This window comes from Dendronephthya gigantea, unplaced genomic scaffold (genome assembly GCF_004324835.1).
Source record: "Dendronephthya gigantea isolate DGI-Jeju-01 unplaced genomic scaffold, DenGig_1.0 000032F, whole genome shotgun sequence".
NCBI lineage: Eukaryota > Metazoa > Cnidaria > Anthozoa > Malacalcyonacea > Nephtheidae > Dendronephthya > Dendronephthya gigantea.
In genome coordinates, this window is record NW_021163042.1 from 1,478,430 (window position 1) to 1,499,939 (window position 21,510).

At 36.5% G+C, this 21,510-nt stretch overlaps 2 protein-coding genes and 1 long non-coding RNA gene across 5 annotated transcripts; 1 reads left to right on the top strand and 2 right to left on the bottom strand.

Moving 5' to 3' along the window:
* Positions 1 to 455: 455 nt before the first annotated feature.
* LOC114524927 lies at positions 456 to 5,427 on the bottom strand. Its single transcript, XM_028546156.1, has 7 exons — positions 4,433 to 5,427; positions 3,864 to 4,058; positions 3,078 to 3,157; positions 2,813 to 2,876; positions 2,397 to 2,683; positions 2,205 to 2,292; positions 456 to 887 (listed from the first exon to the last, which is right to left on the bottom strand). The coding sequence occupies exons 1-7, from the start codon at positions 5,292 to 5,294 to the stop codon at positions 727 to 729; spliced, it is 1,737 nt and encodes a 578-aa protein (XP_028401957.1). The 5' UTR covers positions 5,295 to 5,427; the 3' UTR covers positions 456 to 726.
* A 5,175-nt stretch (positions 5,428 to 10,602) lies between these two features.
* Positions 10,603 to 12,113, bottom strand: LOC114524922. The gene is made up of 5 exons (XR_003687136.1): positions 11,823 to 12,113; positions 11,489 to 11,642; positions 11,227 to 11,370; positions 10,986 to 11,044; positions 10,603 to 10,742 (listed from the first exon to the last, which is right to left on the bottom strand). It is a non-coding gene; the product is annotated as an uncharacterized LOC114524922 (long non-coding RNA).
* Positions 12,114 to 14,068: 1,955 nt separating this feature from the next.
* LOC114524948 lies at positions 14,069 to 20,104 on the top strand. 3 transcript variants are annotated; one of them, XM_028546197.1, is made up of 10 exons: positions 14,069 to 14,119; positions 15,264 to 15,365; positions 16,603 to 16,872; positions 17,158 to 17,466; positions 18,094 to 18,300; positions 18,431 to 18,510; positions 18,614 to 18,710; positions 18,839 to 19,167; positions 19,371 to 19,455; positions 19,702 to 20,104. In XM_028546197.1, the coding sequence occupies exons 2-10, from the start codon at positions 15,293 to 15,295 to the stop codon at positions 19,875 to 19,877; spliced, it is 1,626 nt and encodes a 541-aa protein (XP_028401998.1). In that variant the 5' UTR covers positions 14,069 to 14,119; positions 15,264 to 15,292; the 3' UTR covers positions 19,878 to 20,104. The 3 variants fall into 3 exon arrangements, 2 of the variants coding, with proteins under 2 accessions (XP_028401998.1, XP_028401995.1); XR_003687139.1 differs by having other exon boundaries at positions 14,105 to 15,086; positions 18,436 to 18,510; XM_028546194.1 differs by having other exon boundaries at positions 14,106 to 15,086.
* The last annotated feature ends 1,406 nt before the right edge of the window (positions 20,105 to 21,510 follow it).

A 21,510-nucleotide genomic window follows, 5' to 3' on the forward strand; every position in this document is an offset into this window, starting at 1 on the left:
AATTTCGTTTCAAAGACACTTTAAGCATAACGGCGTTCACTATCATACATGCATTCTTTACTTTAGCTTTATTGGTAAACAAATGGTTACACATCACCATTAACCCACCCCACCCCACCCCCCACCAGCCTGAACAGTGCTGCAAAGTTTCAAGCTTTCCGCAATAAGAGTGTGAGAGTATGACTCGTAAAAAATCGTAAAAATAATCTGAAAAAAAAAAATCAAAATCGACTTCTCTCTAAATAATATGTGGAAGTCTGTCTTTCAGGGGGACAAAACGTTTGGCTATAATGACCTAATATTTTTTTGACAAAACGACCATTATGATGTCTATATAAGCTCCTGTAATTTTGAACAAAACAGAAAAACATTTCGCACTGAGGGATTTTTGCTATACTCTTAAATGTGCATAGAAAGAAAGAAATATAAATAATTTCTAATGCATACAAACTTGGAATTGTTTGACGTTTTAACTATGACCATTCAATGCAATCATATCTTAATAAATATAGAATATATATGTATATAAACCTTCGCGAAACGTCTGCTTCTGCAATTTACAAACACATGCATTACGACTATAGTATCATTTCTAAGTCATCTTTTCGAACATTCTACAGGCTAGAGTCTGTATCGTAAACCAAGACCATTTTAGCACAGAAAAACCCCCACAAATGTATTCAAACAACGTCGCGTCGAGAAAATAGTTTATGTAAGTTTGACTATTTAAACAGCAGTATCCAGTTCATCCTCTTGAACTAACATGTTTGGTTTCGAACTCTTTATAATATTTTTGAACGCCAAATAAAGTGTAAGAACGATAACAGCAATGATTATGAACAAGCCAACTGCAATTCCAACAATTAACTTTATATGACTTGGTGTGCCTAGATGTGGAAATAAAAACAACAGTTGTTTTAACTCATGCATGAAAAAATTCCTCCTAACTGGGTATACTGCTGACAACAAAGATGGCGGAGGCACACTAACCAGAATGCATGCTATCGCAATGCTATAGAGAAGGCTAATTTTTTTCCAAAAAATATATTATTCTTAATCGTTTTTAGCTCTTTTTAATGGCTGGTTGCTTTCCATGATTTGATGTAAAATTTAAATATCTCCATCTTCTTCGTAAATCTTTATCAAAGTTCTTTTGGGTCCATGCCCATCATTTAAGTCACAACAAGTTTTCATCGTCTATGTAGTTGTTCCCGTAAGTATTATAGTGCGAAGGTAGCACTTTATGTCATGATTTTATTGTCATGACTGATATGATGGTCAAAAAAAGAGCTGATTAAACATGGAGACTATTTAGTCCAGCGAAGTTGTTCGCGAACGCGAGATCTTAGCCATTGGTCGTAAAAAGAGATTAAGTAGGTGGTGAATTTTATAAACTGAAAATGTCATGATAACGCGTAGTCTGCGAATAACCGTATTGACTATATTGTAAACACCTTTTTTAACCGACTATCCCAGTTTTGAGACGGAAAGACGAAAGCCAAAATGGCAAATGCGAATGAAATAATAAAAACCTTATTGAATGAGTTGACGTTTAATCGGGCCTAGCATCCCGTACAATAATGTTCTATTTAACAAATAGATTACAATGAACCGTTGTCTGTTCAGTTATAGATACACGGTATGACGTCATATGTGATAAGAACAAAAAAAGTGGCCACGAGCCGCCGGGGCACTCTTTTGTTCTTATCACATATGACGTCATACCGTGTATCTATAACTGAACAGACAACGGTTCATTGTAATCTATTTGTTTTATATAATAAAACTGAAAAAAATCCAAAATTAATTGAATTATTTGTTTGCAATTTAAAAACAAGAAAATTGCTGTGACGTCATTCCGTGCGTCTGTCCTCTTATAGATCATGGCTCTCGACCAATGAAATTGCTTGAATTCTTTACGTTATTATATAAATATTGATCTGTATATGGGAGGACTGTGACTCCATAAAGGAGCCCAAAAACAAAGAAGTGCATGTGACTGAAACCAGGATTGAGTGCAGATTTAGCTGGATGGATAACCAGACATTTAATCTATACAGATACGTAGCTAGCTTAATGTTCTTAAACGAGCACACTATACAGTATGAGTAGAATTCATGTCCAAACCATAGGTAACATGTTAGGTTAAACTGTTATCCGGCGTCATATGGTAGCTATATGCTATGTGAACTTGCATAACTTACCAGACTCGCAGTTTGCCCCATTCTGATATACACCTTCCACCAAAATTCCTTTACGGCTGAGAATTGAATTTGGAAGATCTACAGAAAGCTGTCAATATATACACAATATATTAAAAACCAACAATTTCGAAAATCATTATCTAGACAAGCTTAGTTTATGAATGATCTACTAGTAACGACGATTGAGCTTACCATTGCGTGAATGGTGCTATCATTGGCATAAGCTTCATCAAGTATAAAATACCATCGACTAAAAATCTCGTTCAGTCGTTGGTCAACTGCGTGTGGTTTGACTTTCACTCGGGTTTTTGGTTTCATCTCCGTCTTAAAGACGACGCTATCATATTTTTTTATTGTAATACTATATACATTGCGACATTGTTGCTGCCTGGTTAATGTAAATTGTAACTCTTCATCCGTATCAATTAATCGGCGAGTACAAGTCTTACTCTTTCCAACGGGTGCCCAGGAGCAGGAGTCTGGAATTACATAAAATTAATGGCTAAAACTGTAAAACTGTGAGAAAAACTGACCTTTTCAAACTCTTATTTTGATTATAGTTCAATTATAATCGCTTGGCATAAAACAAATGGAAAAGATAAACAGACCTTGCAAGCAACTTTTGCTCAAGTGATAGTAGCTATTAATTATTTTAACACCATTCAACTGTACCTTAAATTAAAAAAAAAAACAGTCCAGGATTAATGGGACATGGTTTACAAATCCTCTCCTTTTTGAAGGGGATAAGGTGTAAGTAAAGGAATTAGGGTTGATTAGCATACATATTTTGCCAAACAGGGTTTGATGCTCAATGCAATTTAAAGCCATGAATCAGGCCCATTATTAATTAACAAGATAATTGGTATCACTTACATCCAGGTGTACATTATTCCTATATTTGCCTTCTGGATGATCGTGCATTTCAAGAGTAATCCTATATGATTTTGCAGCATCTGTAATGATAAAATGTGAAAATAGTTCATTTTGACAGAATTTAAACAAATGCAGTAGATTGAAAAAACAAACCAAATATTTTTGTAAAATATAAACGAAATCACATTATTATTAATTATTTCAACAGGGCCGGCTAATATTTATTATTATATACACAAGTGCCAGATATGAGGTATGCTGCAATTTCATTGGTTGGCTACTAGGCAGATATTAGCTCATACCTGTCTAGTAGAGAAAGTAAACAAAATGGCTGAAAGATTTGGGGAGTTGAGTGAAATAGAAATCCAAGCTTTAGTTGATAATAGCACAACAAAATGCACCGAAAGGGCAACAAAGTTTGTGTATTTAATAAAACAGGTATTCTGCTCACTCTCGTCGTATATGGCCGATAGCCAACTTGGCGATACACGCCTCATCGGCTATCAGCTCATATACGACTCAAGTTCGCAGAATAACTGTTAAATACTGTAGACTTGCATTTTTGAAAATCTGTGTCACACAAGATGCTGGCTCAAATGTTCAGAGAGGTTGGAATGTTTAGAAAGAAATTGGAAGCTCTCCCCTAGGGTATTAGGAAACAGGTATGAGAAAAACTGGAAGACTTCTGTTTCACCTACAAATTATTGGTCAGATTTGTTTTCTTAAACTAGCTGTCCCCCAACAATAAAATGATTTCATAAAGACTGCAATTTTAAGAGTTCATACCAAGCAGAAGTCCTGGCCATTGTATATCCAATGTGATATTCTCACTTCTCCATGAAACATCTGATGAAGGAATTATGACAGACAGACTGACTGAAAATGGGACATTGCACTGGTAAAATTGTAGAATACCAATCACTTCCACGCCATTAACAACTTTCTCATACACATGTTTCTTTTCATCCTCACCAGCATGGGCTGATACAAAATAGAAAACAACATATTCAAAATCATAACAATATTGTATTTATATACAATATATTAGCATAAGCACAATCATACATGGGCACATATATAATATCACACATACCATATCATACCATGGCAAAACATCTTAGAAATCACAATGTGTTTGCTAAATTTTGCTAATTTAAAATGATGTTAACATTACATTGATAAGAATGACACCCAGGTATTGCACTCTTGGGAAATGGGACTTAATTCTATTCAATATCACATGATCATTACCAACCAATTTAATAAACTGTATTAAATTAAAATCTAAATTTAAAATGGGGTATTATATAATATATTTCATCAATATTACTTTTAAAATATACCATTATACTCACATTGAAATGTCTTCAGAACTGTCCTTGAGTTTAAAGGCCTAACTGGTCTGATATTTGAAGTAAGCAACTCCTGACCAGCACTACCATTTGTTTTTAAATCCCAAAATTTCTGTAGATACTCCTCTGGAATTAGAAGTTTTTCTTTAAACAAAATCCATGTGACAGTCTCAAAACAAGGTGGTGTAGTGAAAGAACCTTTGTAGAAGTAAAAATCATCTGTATTACGAGGCAAAAAGTCACTAAACCTGACATTTTGAAGTTGTGTTTTTGAACCTGGATCCATCACCATTGTTACACCATCTGTAATTTCCTTCCAGAATGAGTTTTGGGAAACATTTGTTGAAACATCAACTAATATGGATAAAACTAAAACACCGTCAGGTTTGGTTCTAGCAGTTTTAAAACTTGCATAATCCATTTTATAATGAACCATATGTACTTCTAAAGATGAACTTTTGCCATCTATTTTGTGTTCTGAGCCAGAGTGTAGATTATCGTTCCAGTGAAAGTGTACTTCATCTAGTGTATACAAACTTTTTATATACAATCTGTTGCCAGACACTGACAATTTGCTTTTAGAAAGCAGTGTAAGTTTTGCAGTCTTGCCATTATTTACCAAACTAGCACTTAGCGATGTACTAAAATTGTTAAAAGTGAGTGCAATTCTCTTTCTCAAAGTTACTGCTTCAGCATCTATGATATTGACAGGACTTTGATGCTTTCCCCCACAGTCTTTCCACAACTCTTTCCACCTTTTGGTATTCCCGTACGACCATTCGTCACAAAACACACTTTTTACGACCGAACACTGAATATATATACAATACAATGTAAAGTTCAAGATCCAAGCTGCCATGTACATGTTCACCAGCAATAAATTACGCGGTTTCCCAAAATCTCAGAAAATGTAGATCTGTGTGTATAAAATAAAATTATTACTATATATTTACTTTAGTTTATGCACATGCTGCTGACATGCACGGCAAGCCGATTAGCCTCAGTGAGTCTTCAGTCGTCTTGCACATATTCACGGAATCGGGTGTAATAATTAACCAGGGGCCGGTTATTCGAGTGGTGGATAACACGTAGTCGGAGTTCCGGAGCTGGAGTTTCGGAGCCGGAGTCCCGGAGTCAAAATTACGGAGTTTGACGTAATGATATTGGAAAACACGGGGTCACAAATTATGGAAAACACGTAGGGGCGCCAAAAACATGGAAAACACGGAGTATAAATGTTTGGAATACACGGAGTCAACGTAAATTATACATATATTCATAAATGAAGGATCGCTCATAAGTTTATATACTAATTTTTTATACCGCAGTAATAGTATAAAAGCAAGAATACACGATAACAAAAAATTATAGCTATAATGCCTCTTGCTCAAAGTCATAGAATTATTGTTGTAGCTAACTACATTACGTGTCCTTATATCACCTTAAATCACACCAAAACTGCCACATCCAATTTCCTCTTTGTCTACAATATCCTCCCATTTAAATTGAGGAATATTTTTTATGTTTAAGGATAAGTTTTTCGGTCGTTTATTTACCATTTGCGGAATAGCAAAAACGTTACGCGAATTTGACGCCATGTTCAGTTTAAAACACGCTATCAAATTTGCATAATTCACGTTGAGTCATTGACCACTGAGCTTGGCATGCGCAGACTTCCAAACACTTATACTCCGTGTTTTTCATATTTTTAACAGACTCCGTGTTTTCCATAATTTGTGACTCCGTGTTTTCCAATATTATTACGTCAGACTCCGTAATTGACATATTTCATAATTTGTGACTCCGGAACTCCGACTCCGTGTTATCCATGTTACCTAAAAACAAACATTGAATGACTGAGGTATTAAAAGAGATGTAACGAAGTACGAATTTATTCTGTTCAATTACTTCATTACCTAAAAGATGAGACGGACGAATCTTAAACTATTAGAAAAGAATAACTTCGAATACTGAAGTATTGATAAATAATGATCGCACATCTTAAAATTGTCAGAAAGCTCTGTCATATAGTTCAGAAAAATCCTCATTAATCCTCATTATTTGCAATTGTGAGTGTTCAAAATACTGATTTGGAGGCGAGTTTACGACACTCTTATACTATGACCACAAACACTTCTCACGTCTCGAACTTATCTTACACTAATAAAACACTGCATGTTCTGTTGAAAGGTCTGTGTTATTGTACCATGATATCCAGACATATCCTAAACTCTTCAGAATTGACTTGGGCTGCATGACAGATTTCGTCCAGGAAGACTAGCATGGCAGCAACAGAGATCGTGAACATAAGAAAATAAGATGCCATATATACCAGTACAAATATCAGTTTAAATAATCACAATTGCCGTCCAGTTTTCCTGCGGTCATAGTTGACAAAATAAATAAAGACAAAATTTGATCTGACAAAACGGACTAAAAAGAATATTTATTTAATAAAGTTAAAATGTAATCTCAGTGCATCAGGCGCTGGCTCTAGAAGGAAGCCCCTTCACAGTAGGTTCAGGAGGTAAGGTAAGGATTTAACAAGCTCGCATCATTTTGTCGCTAAGGAATCTTCAGCATCACTTTGTAGCCGGATTGTCTCTTCGATCTCATTGATATTCAACTATCTCGTCTTAATCTTGAGAATTAGCCAAATGATACGGATGAGGTGGTGATTAAGAGAACATCTTGAAGTCTTGAAGAACACATATCACACGTTTAAAGTCACGTATCTGGCGAATGTGGTCGTTCTTTTATAAGCACCAGAATGAGGAAGTATTGCATTTCAATTTGGCTGTATCACGTCTTTCAAAATCATTAAAGTGCTCATCAACAACTCGTCAATTGAAATTATAGTCTAAAGACGAAGCTTTGCATGCTTTAATTGAAGAACATGAAATTCATCGCGACAAGGAACAGTGTTCCGGGAATTGAACCCAGTAACCGTGTGTACAAGTCAGCTTCCGTTAGACCATTATGTTTTCTATTCTGAGGGCGTTTTACGTCAGACATTAAAGTCTACTGGGTTGCGAAAATATTCTAAACTTTTTATCGAGTATAACGAGACATACCAATTATGCGGATATAAATTGTCAACAGAAATGTTTAGCTTTCATGCAATTTTACTCGAGAAAAGTTCAATTTTTGTATGGAAAACCAACCGTAAACACGGTTCCGAACACACGGACACTGTTTTTTTACGAGGGAAACCAGAGTGCCTGGAGAAAAACCCTCACCGAACACCGGAAATAAAACACAAAATACACAAGTTTGAGATTTTATTAAAACAAAGTCATGTATTACAACAAAGTGTGTGTGTGTTAAAGATATTGAAATCAAGAGAGAGGAGACGGACAATTTTGGTCCTATTTTTATTAATACTTCACTAAGCATGTATTACAAAGCGTGTGTGTTTTCTTTACATATAGTACATCACTAATATACGAAGACATTAAACTATTATATCTATAAAACCGGTTACAAAGTAGGTGCGTTTAAGATCATGACATTTAAATTTGTATAAATTGTTATAAATTGTGCATGTGTGGCTTTTTACAGTGTGCTGTTGCGTTTCTTAATGCTAAGACTGATCGGTAAAACATGCATTCATGTAAGTAGCTAAGTGTTTCTAAGTCATCGTGTGTTTTTTGCTCTTTATAGACTTAACTCACTAACTATGGTAGAGTACTGAATAAAGCTTAAATGAGAACGAGGACCTAATATATTAATATACACAAAAATGCCTGAGTTCAGAGCACTTATTTACGTTCGTCCAAAAACTAAAATTATTCTGCTGACAAATCATAGGCAGTGTTCCTAACAGTTTCGTTTTAAGCTGTCGAACTGTTCACACGTATTGCAAGGATCGAGTTAACTTGAAGATATTTCATGAGCCCTTATAGAAACAGCATGAAGGCATACACAATTGTCCTTGAAAACGTCATTGCACATTTCAGAGCTGAGGCATATAGCCAGAGCATGCTGCCATTGTATACATGTATAGAAACAAGGTTTGGAAAAAAATACCACAAGAAATTGGCTTGAGGCTGAGGCATATAGCCAAAGCAACAAACTGTCGAAACCAAGTGCAGCATCAAGTGTAAATATTTTTTTTTGAAAAAATTCAGTCAACATTTTTTGAACCATGCAAGGGATATTCCCAAAGCAAGCCGCCCTTATAGAAACAGCACCATGATTTTTTTTCCAGAGAAACTGGACTAATACTTTCAAAGCCAAGGCATATATAGCCAAAGCAAGCTGCTCTTATAAAAACAGCTGCAGGAGTACATTTTTTTCTTTGAAAATCTGGTTTAAACACTTTTAGAGCTAAGGCATATAGCCAAAGCAAGCTGCTCTTATAGAAACAGCAATGAAAATAACACTGCAACGTTATTAGATATCCCAACATACCTGCTAACACTTCGAACCACATAGCAAAGTCAAACAGTACAGACAAAAAGTGGCGCCTTACTTTCCATAAGCACTGCTCGACGAAGCTAAATGATTGGAAATCTCACAGAGACCTTGGAAAAATAATAAAGTTACAATGCCACTGCCAATGTTTGTCTCGTAATTGGTTTCTAACTATAGTAGAAATAAGGCATATATATTGTTTTAAGAAAACAGCATGCACCCCCCCACCTATTCCTTATTTTCTTCAAGTAAATTCAAATTCATTAATTTAGAGAATTTTTGTGTTAACTTTGATTGCATAAATTCATGTATTTCAGAATAGCAAGACAGTATAAGACATGCCGTAAAATCAATGTTTCTGGCTTGAATATTAACTGTAGCCTTAAGTGAATGCAAGAGATAAGAGAGATAAACTAGAAGCCATTATATAGGCCATGGTTTGCATCAATGTATTTACTCGTGTGCGTGTCTATTTTATGTGCAGCTACAAGATCATGAGGTATAGTGCATGATGTTTTGTACTGTTCATATTTTGATATAAATCATGTTTTTTCATTAATATATATACATACACAATATATGTTCAATTACAAAATATAGTAAGGCAAGATATAATCGTATATTTACAATGTTTGCTGAGAAATCAAAAACGTATTTACATACAAATAATTTTACAACCAGACCGAATAGTGACCCCATAGTTATCATTTTACAATGTTAATTCCGAAAGCCGCAATTGACCGGATTTCAAGAGCCGAAGATGATTTCAATCAGGACAAGAGAAAGAGGAAAGAACCTATGGGATTATGTCTGCCATTTGTGGCTATGGTTTGTGTTAGTGCATGTGCATGGCTTTTTAGCCATTTCTTAGGTGAAATATGGGTATATATAACAGTTGTGATATGTTTTCAGTTTTAACAGACAAATTATCAACCTAAACCTTAGCGCAGCCCTAAGCACAAGCGAGCAGTCCTAAGCGCAAAACCGATTAAAATATTTAACCGAATTTAAGAAACATTTGCTCACATGCATCATGCATTAGCTATGTTCCTGGTGGCCAGAACTTAGTTAACTGAATTTAAAACTTTATTTAACTTAAGTTCGTTAACTAAATTAGTTAACTTCGTTAAGTTAATCATGCACAGACTAACCCTGCATGCACATTTTTTGACCACCAGGCTACTCTAACCTGTAACGATGCCCGGGCATCGCTGAACGTTGCTTTTTGGCGTCGATTTGGCGTAGTTTTGGCGTATATTAGGCGTCGAGTTGGCCTACATTAGGCGTAGAGTGCCGTCGAGGTTGCCTACATTAGGCGATCGTAGAGTGCCGTCGAGATTGCCTACATTAGGCGTAGAGTGCCGTCGAAGTTGCCTACATTAGGCGTAGAGTGCCGTCGAGATTGCCTACATTAGGCGTAGAGTGCCGTCGAGGTTGCCTACATTAGGCGTAGAGTGCCGTCGAGGTTGCCTACATTAGGCGTAGAGTGCCGTCGAGGTTGCCTACATTAGGCGTAGAGTGCCGTCGAGGTTGCCTACATTAGGCGTAGATTTGCCGTCGAGGTTGCCTACATTAGGCGTAGATTTGCCGTCGAGTTGGCCTACATTAGGCGTAGATTTGCCGTCGAGGTTGCCTACATTAGGCGTAGATTTGCCGTCGAAGTTGCCTACATTAGGCGTAGTTATGGCGTCGAGGTTGCCTACATTAGGCGTAGATTTGCCGTCGAGGTTGCCTACATTAGGCGTAGATTTGCCGTCGAAGTTGCCTACATTAGGCGTAGATTTGCCGTCGAGATTGCCTACATTAGGCGTAGATTTGCCGTCGAGATTGCCTACTTTAGACGTAGATTTTGCCGTCGATTTGGCTTGTCGGTAATAGCTCAACAGAGCCCATCAACCTGAAATAAGATTAAAGAAATAAGCAAACTACATTTTTTCACGTGATTTTTTATTGAGAAGAAACACGCGTAAAATCGGGATTGAAAACAACATCTATAAAACCCTTCTGGGATTTCAAGTATTTCCTTAATTGCCATTATTCATATCAAATTATCATGCGGCCGTTGTCGTTCTTGACCTGAATCATGCATAAACTCCCATTGTTCGGTTTATCTAAAAATGTTTAATTGCTTAACACTCACGTTTTATTATGAACAGGTTTTGTCGTCGTTTCAAATGGCTTGACCCGCTCAATCGCTACCTGCAATAAAACCAAAGGAATGCTTGTTATAGACAGCGATTTCAAGGATTTACCTTCGATGAAGGAGGCTCAAATATCGGGAGAAAACTTGCGGTGATTATTCAGTTGAGAGAACGCATGATGCCTGATCAAGCGTTTTAAGTTTTCCCATCTTATTTTGAATAAAATGGACCCAAAATTACCTGTTCATTTCAGCAACAAGTGTTGAAGAGCAGCTTTGAACTTGCTGTCTCCTGAAATGCGAGTCATCTCGGGGAATTTCAGCAATGAGTTTTCTTTTCCAGCTCATTTCTATATTCGGTTTGGTTTTAGCTTTTAAACTCCACCTGGAAGAACAAAAGGCAATGTTAGTTAACTGGTTTGGTCTTTAGAAGTCAATTCAAAGGTAATTGCTTGCAATTGGAGCAAAGGTTAGCGGCTTACACAAGATTTAGCGTATATTACCTTTCTCATATAATCAACAAGTCCCAAGAAAAGGCCTAGACGTGCTTTCTCTTCAAAGGCGAGTTATCTTGAGCCAGTTCAGCCGCCATTCAGCGGTAGTCAATCTCTTGTTCACAAATTTTATCGTTTAATTTCGCTTTAATTCGTCAAAATTCTGCATGAAAAGAATAAAAGCAACGTTAGTGTTATACAAGTTTGTAATTAAAGCGGAACACAACAGGAACACTACGAGAGAGGTATTACAAGACGTGAACTATAAAGACACGTGGAACCTCGGCTCAAAAGCTCACGATGAAACAAGCTGATAAAACACGCAAAGGGAAAGGCATATTACCTGGTATTACACCAACGACGGTCTGTCAGAGATAGTAAACTTCTATTAAACTTCTCCTCTGCTGAAGACGATAGCAATCTGATAGCAATTTCTATTGAAATTTTCTTGGCGTGGAGAAGACTCATCTTTATTCTTCGAAGACCAGCGTTGAAATGATGTCTCAAACTGGAATCAAAAGCACATATTCATTTCACCCGCTCCTCGTGTCTGCAAAATAAAGTCATCCTATTGGATGAACACTCCCGACCTGACAGCTCAACAACGCTTTTGATTGGACGTTCATAGTAATTTAAATAATATGATTAATTCTCTTCTTCTGAGCCTGAACATCAGAAATGAAAGGAAAGAATTAATCATATTATTCAAATTACTATGCTCGTCCAATCAGAAGCAATGTTAAGCTGTCAGGCCGGGAGTGTTCAGTCAATAGGATGACAATAGGACGCAACACGAGGAGCGGTTGAAATAAATATCTAGCTTTGATTCAACGTTGCCACGCCCACATCACAACATGGATAACACGGAGCCGGAGCTTCGGAGCCGGAGTCCCGAAGTCAAAATTACGGAGTCTGACGTAATAATATTGAAAAACACGGAGTCAAAAATTGTGGAAAACACGTAGTCTGCCAGAAACGCGGAGTATAAATGTTTGGAAAACACGGAGTCAACGTAAATTATACATATATTCATAAATGAAGGGTCGCTCATAAGTCTATACTAATTTTTTATACCACAGTAATAGTATAAAAGAAAGAATACACAATAACAAAAGATTATAGCTATAATGCCTCTTGCTCAAAGTCATAGAATTATTGTTGTAGCTAACTACATTACGTGTCCTTATATCACCTTAAATCACACCAAAACTGCCACATCCAATTTCCTTTTTGTCTACAATATCCTCCCATTTAAATTGAGGAATATTTTTTATGTTTAAGGATAAGTTTTTCGGTCGTTTATTTACCATTTGCGGAATAGCAAAAACGTTACGCGAATTTGACGCCATGTTCAGTTTAAAACACGCTATCAAATTTGCATAATTCACGTTGAGTCATTGACCACTGAGCTTGGCAGACTTCCAAACATTTATACTCCGTGTTTTCCATATTTTTAACAGACTTCGTGTTTTCCATAATTTTTGACTCCGTGTTTCCCATATTTTTAACAGACTCCGTCCTTTTGACTCCGTGTTTTCCTTTTGTGTCTCCGTGTTTTCCATAATTTGTGACTCCGTGTGTTCCAATATTATTACGTCAGACTCCGTCAGTTTTGACTCCGGGACTCCAACTCCGAAACTCCGGCTCCGGAACTCCGACTCCGTGTTATCCATGTTACCGTGGAAAATTAACAAACTATCTGTTTATCAAATTTAAATAACTGACCTGACCTATGTCAATGTTAATAGTTTAATTTCCAATGGGAATACATATTTGTAAGTCCTCCAAGATCATAAGATGTAAGTTCAGTCACTCTCAAGATATATGAGTGCATGTAATTTGGCTTTTCCATGCACCGACACCATATAATTTATTGCCGTATATACACATTTCACCAGAAACACTGCGGGCATGAACACATATGCATGCTGGAAAAGGTAATTTGTGTAATTTATGGCACATACAGCGAAGCCAAAAGAAATAACGTGCCTTGCGTATGTACTCTCCTTTACAGGACGTAACTCATAAGGACGTATTCCGGAACCCGAATGTTTCCGTCTGCCAAATTCATTCGCCTGCTTTTCGTAATGCTTGTTTTCATGGTATTCGGTTAACAAAGAAGAACATTTAGCCCAGCATAACACTTACTAGTTACTACCCCAACTTGTTAGACACAGTTCTTGTTTTCACTTGTGTGTGTAGAAATCTGTCTTCTATTTTCACTGTTTTTTTCTTTATCTCTACCCCCTCTTAAAATATGTATATAAAATGTCTCCATTTCAGTACTGTTGCTGCAGGTAGCATCTTCTTAATATTATTGCGATTCAGCCGGTATAGCGAATAGTACTTAAAACTGTTCAACCTTAGTTACCTTACAGTCATGCCACCCTAATTTAGAATCTGTAGTGACGTACAAAATATTTCAGGACACTTAACTCTTAAGTCTCAGTGTACGCAAGATTGTGACTACGGGGCAGCCGGACAAAGTCAAAAACAAAGACATCGCCAATCATTTGACTTTCAAATGAGTAAACACTCATATGTATGCCTATATTAGTATATATATGAGTATATGACTGCAGTCTGTCAAATTATCGAACTTTAATAAGCACTTTGAGCTGTCCAGGAAATAATATATAGGTAGGTGATTTTTAATATTATATATTTATATTCCAAGATTAAGAAAACTGCAATTTATATGAGTCTTCTACAATGTTTAGATTTTCTAACCAAATCCGTGACGAATCGAAACATATTTTTGATATGTAATTCATCGCGATGATAATTACATATAGCGGGCACTTAGTTTAATGTACTGATTGCATACATTGTCATTGACATTTGTGAAGAATACTCAGCCTTCTTATGCTGGGAAAAGAACATTGCTACGAATTGGAAGATTCATTCAGACTGACTGGTTCACAACATCGTTCATGTTGTTAAACGTCCATGCACCTTGCGCAGTCTGAAGTATATATTCGGGTTTCGTATCAGCCATGTTGAACACAAGCCGACAATATCGATTCAGTCTTCTGCCGTAGGAAAGATTTTTCGTCAATCATCAAACATAATTTGCTGGATATATTTGCCAACTGTTTACTGTTTCTCAGCCTCAGTAACCATATATTCAGGTGTCTCCTGCTGAGAGTCGTGAGAAATAAGCTTTGATATATAGACGGAAGAAATCACACACAATCTAATTGAGAAATCAATTTGTCGATACCGTTAAATGTGTATCTTTAAACAAGTTTATCGTTATGACTTAGCACTAGACGGCAATCTCTGCCTCCTCATATAGTTCCAGTAGTTAGTCAGAATAGCAAGAATCATGCATATTCTACAATAGGTACATATGAAATTTATGAATCGATACCTTGATGCACTTATATATATGCCTTACCTGTTCCCATACTAGCCATGTGGTTCTTTCTCCAAAATGTACTGTGGTATAGACTAGTAGTATTAGATAGGTTATGGGGATATTTACGGCTATCAGGCAACAATATTGTTATGGACGGAGGGCCAGTGGTGGAGTTACGCCATCAGTGTACTAGCCGCAACCGCACTTATATTTATTCAACATGGCGTCGAACCAATGACTCCAAAGGTAAAACTTTGGCATCCAGAGAAAAATGAATTTTTATAGTACATCAACAGTCCGCCTGTGTATTTACTGCCCCTTCCCCCACAGGAACAGAAATTCCTGGCTGTATGCTCCTCCTATCTATGTATAGAGATCATTATACCTAGGCCTACATGCATGTGTGGTTTTTTGCTTTTATAGTTTTAAATGGCCAATGAACTTGAATAGGAATGCTTTTACGTTTTTTCACTTTCGCATTGGTAGCTTCAATCAAACACAGTTTTGCAGACCAAAATTGTACAGGTAAGACTTTTCATTATTCGAATAGTCAGAGTTACCTGTTTGAATGGCAAGGAATTCAATTGACCGCGAAGCAGAAGGTATGGGAGGGCTTGCCCAACTACCTCACCCATATACTTTTTCGTAGGACCAAAAAATATCAGTCAAAATGGTTATTAAAGTTAAAGTTTGCCTTTATGGGGCATCGAAACAATAAGTGTTTTTACTTGAAGAACATCATACACAGTCTGTCTGTATTTTTTACCCCCAACTTCTGCCTGTATTTTTTCGAATTTTAGTATACTAGAAACGAAAAGACAGATGAGTAAATAAGAAACCAGCGAGACTGACTGATTTTAAACATAAATTGCAATTTAAGACTCTGTCTATATATGTATCGTTGAAACAGTTCTGCTCTATTAATATATATAGTGTAAATCGAAAAAGAGTCCATCTTACACGCCCACCGCCCCCCCCCCCCCCCCTCCTCCAAATAAGAATTGCATTTAAAATCGCAGGACGAGACGCTTGCGTGTGAACATGCTTTTTGCCTTATAGTCATATTGATATTACTGATTAGCCGTCCTGACGACGACAAATATGTATGCCACCATTTTTGCCGGGGGGTATTATTTTTAAAATCGTGAGCGGACGACTTCTTAACAGTGACTGTTTTTCAGTTAATGCCTGGCGAAAAGTGACGGATATTCGTAATCGCGAGCCGGATAGGCTAAGCCAAAGGGCTACTTTCCAAATGGTGAACGGACGACCTCTTAACGGTGACTGTGTTTCGGTTAATTTTAGGCCAAATTTATTTTGTATACCAGTATGGTCTGTGGATTCTTGCTTTTCATACTTTTAGAATCGCATGCCAGTTTCAACCAAAGCGTGACGCGTTTAAGAAAGTTTAATACACTGGCGAAAAGTGACGGATATTCGTCATCGCGAGCCGGATAGGCTAAACCTAAGGGCTACTTTCCATTGCGGCGTTTTTTGCACGTACGTATATATATACGCACGTAGAAGCTTAAAACATTCTAAGGTGTTGTATAATTAATTTTATGCCAGAAAAAACACACTAAATCATCAACATAATCCAACTCTATGGATCTATTCAATCGTTGATTTCATATTAAGTAGCTATCATTTAAATTATTTTAAAACTAAACTTTTACGTGCGTGTACGTAGCAACATGCAAAAAACGAGACGTGTTGGAAAGCATCCCTAATTTACAGCGAATCAAAAATTAATATATTTTAGATTTTGATTTCGTCCAAAGTTCTCCAAAAAATGAGGACAATCACACGAATTACATTGGCAAAGCATGGAGTATTGACTGCCGAATCAAAGGCAATTCTTCCACGGCTGAGGTTAGACTATACCAGGATGGTGTGCTCAGGAGACCCGATGGTCGTGTTTTGAAAGTTAAGGAACAGATATATTCGTTGTTGAGTGAAAATAATTCTGACATTGGCGAATATTCTTGCCAATACTGCAATAGGAGTAAAATCGTTGGAAAGATTACTGCAGGTATTCATGCACTTTGGTAAATGAATTAATGATTATTTATTTGAATATACGCGTGGTAGTGCGTGATTTTGCCCTAGGCACATTAATACGATAGAAGGGCAGTTAGAAATAATATAATAGAAATCATAGAAATAATAGACGTTTAATAGAATTTACAACCATAAAGTGCAGTAAAAGACCATGTCCGGCATAAATAATAAAAATATGAAATGCGCATAGCGAGGACGGGTATATAAAGGAACCATGAATGTAAATTCATAGGATTACTCAATTTGACTTTTTCAGATACGGCAAAACGGCGTCCAACAATATACCCTAATGAACAGAAACCTATAAATTCCGGGGAAAGTATAACCTACTCGTGTCAAGTGGAAGGTGTCTATGACATGTACTGGTATAGAGTGGCACGTAATGGTACTAAAAAGTTAATGAATAGTGTAGATGAGTCACTTTGGAAGAATGATTTCAGGTTTACTCGCCGTCGACTTACAATACACAATTTTACTGAAGAAGATGAAGACATGTATATGTGTTTTATCAAAAGATCGACGAATAAATATGTCGCCGAAAAAGAAATGTTTCTTGCCGTGAGAGGTAAGAAGTCAAAGGTCCGCCCACGTCTATTGCGTGCAACTATACTATAAAGAGTCATGCATCATGCATGTTACCCAAGAATGATGTTGAACTTGTTTCAGCATGCTTATCTAAGTTAACAGGGTCGTATATATTCTCGGCTACTTTAAGTGCTTTTAAAAGGCATCTTGAAGCTAGTTTGATCAATACTATTATCAAAGACCTTCAAAGAAACCTTCCATTCAAAGTTCTTTTTTTTTTGTAAATTTGTTTTATCCCTTTGACGCTTCTCAGGAAGAACATCAGTTTAATGCATGATGCATGGTGATGAGAAATGCGTCATTAAATAAATTGTTTATGTTGTATGTATACCGGTAAACTATGTAAAGCGATAAAGGATCAAGGATGACGTTTATATCAATAAAGGATGACGTTTATGTAATATGGTATAAAGGGCCGCTGTCCTTAAGCGATACGGCTTTTCATACGGCTCTGACTTTGTTTACCAAAAGGAGTCTATAATTTCTTAGTTCTGTAGTGACCTACTATGGAAATAAGGACAGTATTACTTCACGTCCGCGGTGAATCTTAAGTTCCCTAGTACGTCGAGAGTGCACACCAAAATTTTTAAAATATTTTTCATTATAGATTCTTCAAAAGATATGCATATACCAGTCCACTGGTATTATACTTCATTCAGAAAAAGAGAAATTAATGGTCATGTTTTTCTTACCATACTGCATGTGTATGCCTGCCATTTACCCTTGGTTGCAAATCTTATCGTTTTGGAACCTGTTAAAGGCATTGTGTGGGGAAAAAATTTCACAATCGGCCAGTCAAAACCGATAAAATTAGGTATGTCAATTTTGCATGCATGCATGCATAGGATATAACGAAAACAAAATTATCACGGCATGCACTCGTTAAAACTAACTTATATAGGGGCTGTAATATTTGTACTCAATTGCTTTGCTCTTTTTTCAAGGACAGAACTCCAGCTTTGGCGTGACTGTAGAAATGCACAGCCATGATCATGGGAGATATAAAGACCGTTTGCATATTAAGGTACATGCATTTTACATTGATTATAGCTACGTTGTCATCCCTAGAACTGATAAGCCGACTTTTAATTAGCACTGATATTTATTGTTAAATTGTCTGTATATAGGCTCTTTTACACAATATTAATGCGAGAGTTTCTCATTCCTCAATCAAAATTATGGACCAAAAGTTTATCATAACAACAGCAAAGTGTGACAAAAGAGGTAATTTGTGACAAAAGAGAAAATTTATAATTCTATATTCTACCTCTCGTGTTCGCAAATCATTGAAAGGAAAAATCCAAATTAACCGACAATCGAACTTATCTCAATAACGTATTTTTTTGCCACAGAAAAATGCTACAACACAACATTAAACAACCTGGTGTGTCCACGATATCTGGATAGTTTAGAAGAAAAGCTAAATGCGACGTTCATTCTCACCCTACGAGATCCTTGCAAGGAAATATTCAATCTTCAGATTTATAATAGAAGTCAGTCAGCTACAAACCGCTCTCTATTGGATGCGGAGTTCGATCAGAACCATACACATGTCAAGATGAACTTGACGGGATATAATAAGGAAATTGATAGGTTTGCAATTCAAGGAAAAGCGAAATTCTCAGAATGGAACCTAAGACTACAAGTTAAGAAACTTTCTTCCACCACAAAAAGAGTTAAGGTATTAGCTAAATTAAAATACTTTTTTGTATTTTGACGCTAATGTTTAAATTGAGAAGTGATTTTGATATAAAACATATAAAATCTATATCTTAAGGCCTATTCAGTAGAGAGCCTATGAAAGAATATTTGCGCAGAATTTTTTTACTCACGTGATCATAATCGCATGATGAACTAATCTTTTAAACTCTTCGTGAAATTTAGCTTTTTTTGGAGATGCCCAAAGTGAGGTTGGCGGGTCATTCTATTATCATGGAGGGAGATTACCACCTAAATTGCCCTTCAAAAGGTATACTTTTGTATTCTTACTGTCATGTTTTGCAAACTAACATTGCTATATTTATGTTGAATTCATGATTAGAGTTCACAGCATGATCTGTCACATAAGCACATGCATGATGCATAGATCGTTCAGACCAGGCGCTAGAGTCTGAATGAGGGCCATTTTATATTGTTCTAACATGGTCGCAGAACTATAGGTACCAAATTATTATAATTACATTCATTTTCTTGATTCTAAAACTTTTATACGTAGGTGAGTCAGATGTAAAAGACCAAACAAAGGTTATTGTTTTTATATCCATTTCCCTCATTATTCTTGGTTTGGTAATATTCATTGGTGTATGTCTCTACCGAAAGTTCAGTGGCCGTCCCAGAGATGAACCTCTACTCAACTCAATGGAAGTGGAACCTGAAGTATATAAATTGTAATCGAAGCTTCTCAAACAAATACTAAGACAGACACACGTTTATCAAAATCTCTTTTACATTTGTGTATAGTCTAAAGTTGGTGGTGGCCCGTGAACATTGACACAAACAATATCCTGACTGTATAGAGCACAAAAATCCTAATAATATAACAGCCACTGTCATGTCACCGACTGGAAATTTGTAGCATGAAATAAAAATCTTGATAAAAAAATAAAAACGAATTTGTACAGTGGACAGAGATTGAATTACAAAAAACTTCTTGTACTTCTTGTACAAAAAGTCGTGGGACTTTACTACATGTAAACCTTCGCCTTTGAGGTTTTGCGCATCGCACTCCGCTGTTACCATAGGCAGCCCAGGAAGCATGCAAATTATGTATGCATGTTCGTCTACTATGTATAGTATATAATATATATAGTTCTGGGCTGCCTATGCTGTTACCTTTGGCTTTGTTGAGTTTTTCGCAAATATCAAAGCGAGTTTCAACGAAGTGTCACTGTTTGCATGTATACATTTGTAAGGGGATGTTTACATGAGCCGGAGTAACCCGAGATTTTAAGGTATGAAAATTTCATGAAAACGATTAGCCTATTGTCTGGATACCTGAAATCGTTTTAACTTTTAAGCCTCTAAGCGGGATCATCTATAAACAGCTCCTTAAAACATCAATGTTTCTCACAATTATAGAGCATTTTTTTATTTAAAGGGCGAAAGATGAGCTTACTTGGAGGGGGTGACTTGAGTAGGAAAATTGTTTAACTCTAGTCAGAGCTCTGAAAATGCAATATAAGGCCCCGGCCGACCCGCCCTGCGGCCTCTCGTCAAAACTATGCTTCTAGAAACCGGAAGTTCAGCCAAAAAATTCAGCCAAACTACCTGCTTAGCAGCCTCGTACCCAGGGTTTTCTGTGTTCAAGGCGCGGAAGACCCTGAGTACGATGTTGCATGCTTAGATTGTCTAGAGGTGTATTAAAACGACAGGAAATTATGTAGCTAATATACAATTAGTTCAACAGAAAAAAGCATAAATTTATCAGCACATTAATGACAATCATATACTATATACATCACATATGCATTAGCGTTGGTTATAATATACATCCTGAAGCAATTAATGTAGCGAAATCAAAACGGAATGCTCCCTTTTTTTTGAAAAGCTGAGCATTTCTCAGTCACAACATCGTATCTGCATAAAAAACGTTGCCTCCCACAACAAAAAAAATCTAAGACTAAGCAAAACGGAGAACAAATTTTGCGGTTCAGGATTTTATTTTACGCGCATTTCAATTAGTTGCATGCATTTTATATTTCCCAAGCAAACATTGACATTGTATTGTTACAAAAACGAGAAACCTCTTCCCAACGGTACAGGAATTTTCTCATTTCTCCTTAAAGCGGATTTTGTGAGAGACATAAAAACGGACGTTATTTAGGATATTATTACTATAAACTACCATTAATCACAGCTGAATGGCCAAGGGCAATGTGAGATAGCGTACATTGCTTTAATAATGCTGATTGATTGCAGGAAATTCATGGACGTGGTCGTGGTAAAAATAAATCATTTATGAATTGAGATGTTCTTGTTGCACGAGAGTTTAAAATTAGTAAATCGAACTAAAAATTTTTTTGGG

Bases quoted from the DNA above. Each gene is read 5' to 3' on its own strand.
- LOC114524948 (XM_028546197.1), top strand. From the start codon at position 15,293: ATGCTTTTACGTTTTTTCACTTTCGCATTGGTAGCTTCAATCAAACAC. The intron at 18,711-18,838 runs GTAATTTGTGAC...TTTTTGCCACAG, and splicing joins AGCAAAGTGTGACAAAAGAG to AAAAATGCTACAACACAACA. The intron at 19,456-19,701 runs GTATACTTTTGT...TTTTATACGTAG, and splicing joins CCTAAATTGCCCTTCAAAAG to GTGAGTCAGATGTAAAAGAC.
- LOC114524927 (XM_028546156.1), bottom strand. From the start codon at position 5,294: ATGTACATGGCAGCTTGGATCTTGAACTTTACATTGTATTGTATATAT. The intron at 2,877-3,077 runs GTAAGTGATACC...TTTTAATTTAAG, and splicing joins GGAATAATGTACACCTGGAT to GTACAGTTGAATGGTGTTAA. The intron at 2,293-2,396 runs GTAAGCTCAATC...ATATATTGACAG, and splicing joins ATAGCACCATTCACGCAATG to CTTTCTGTAGATCTTCCAAA.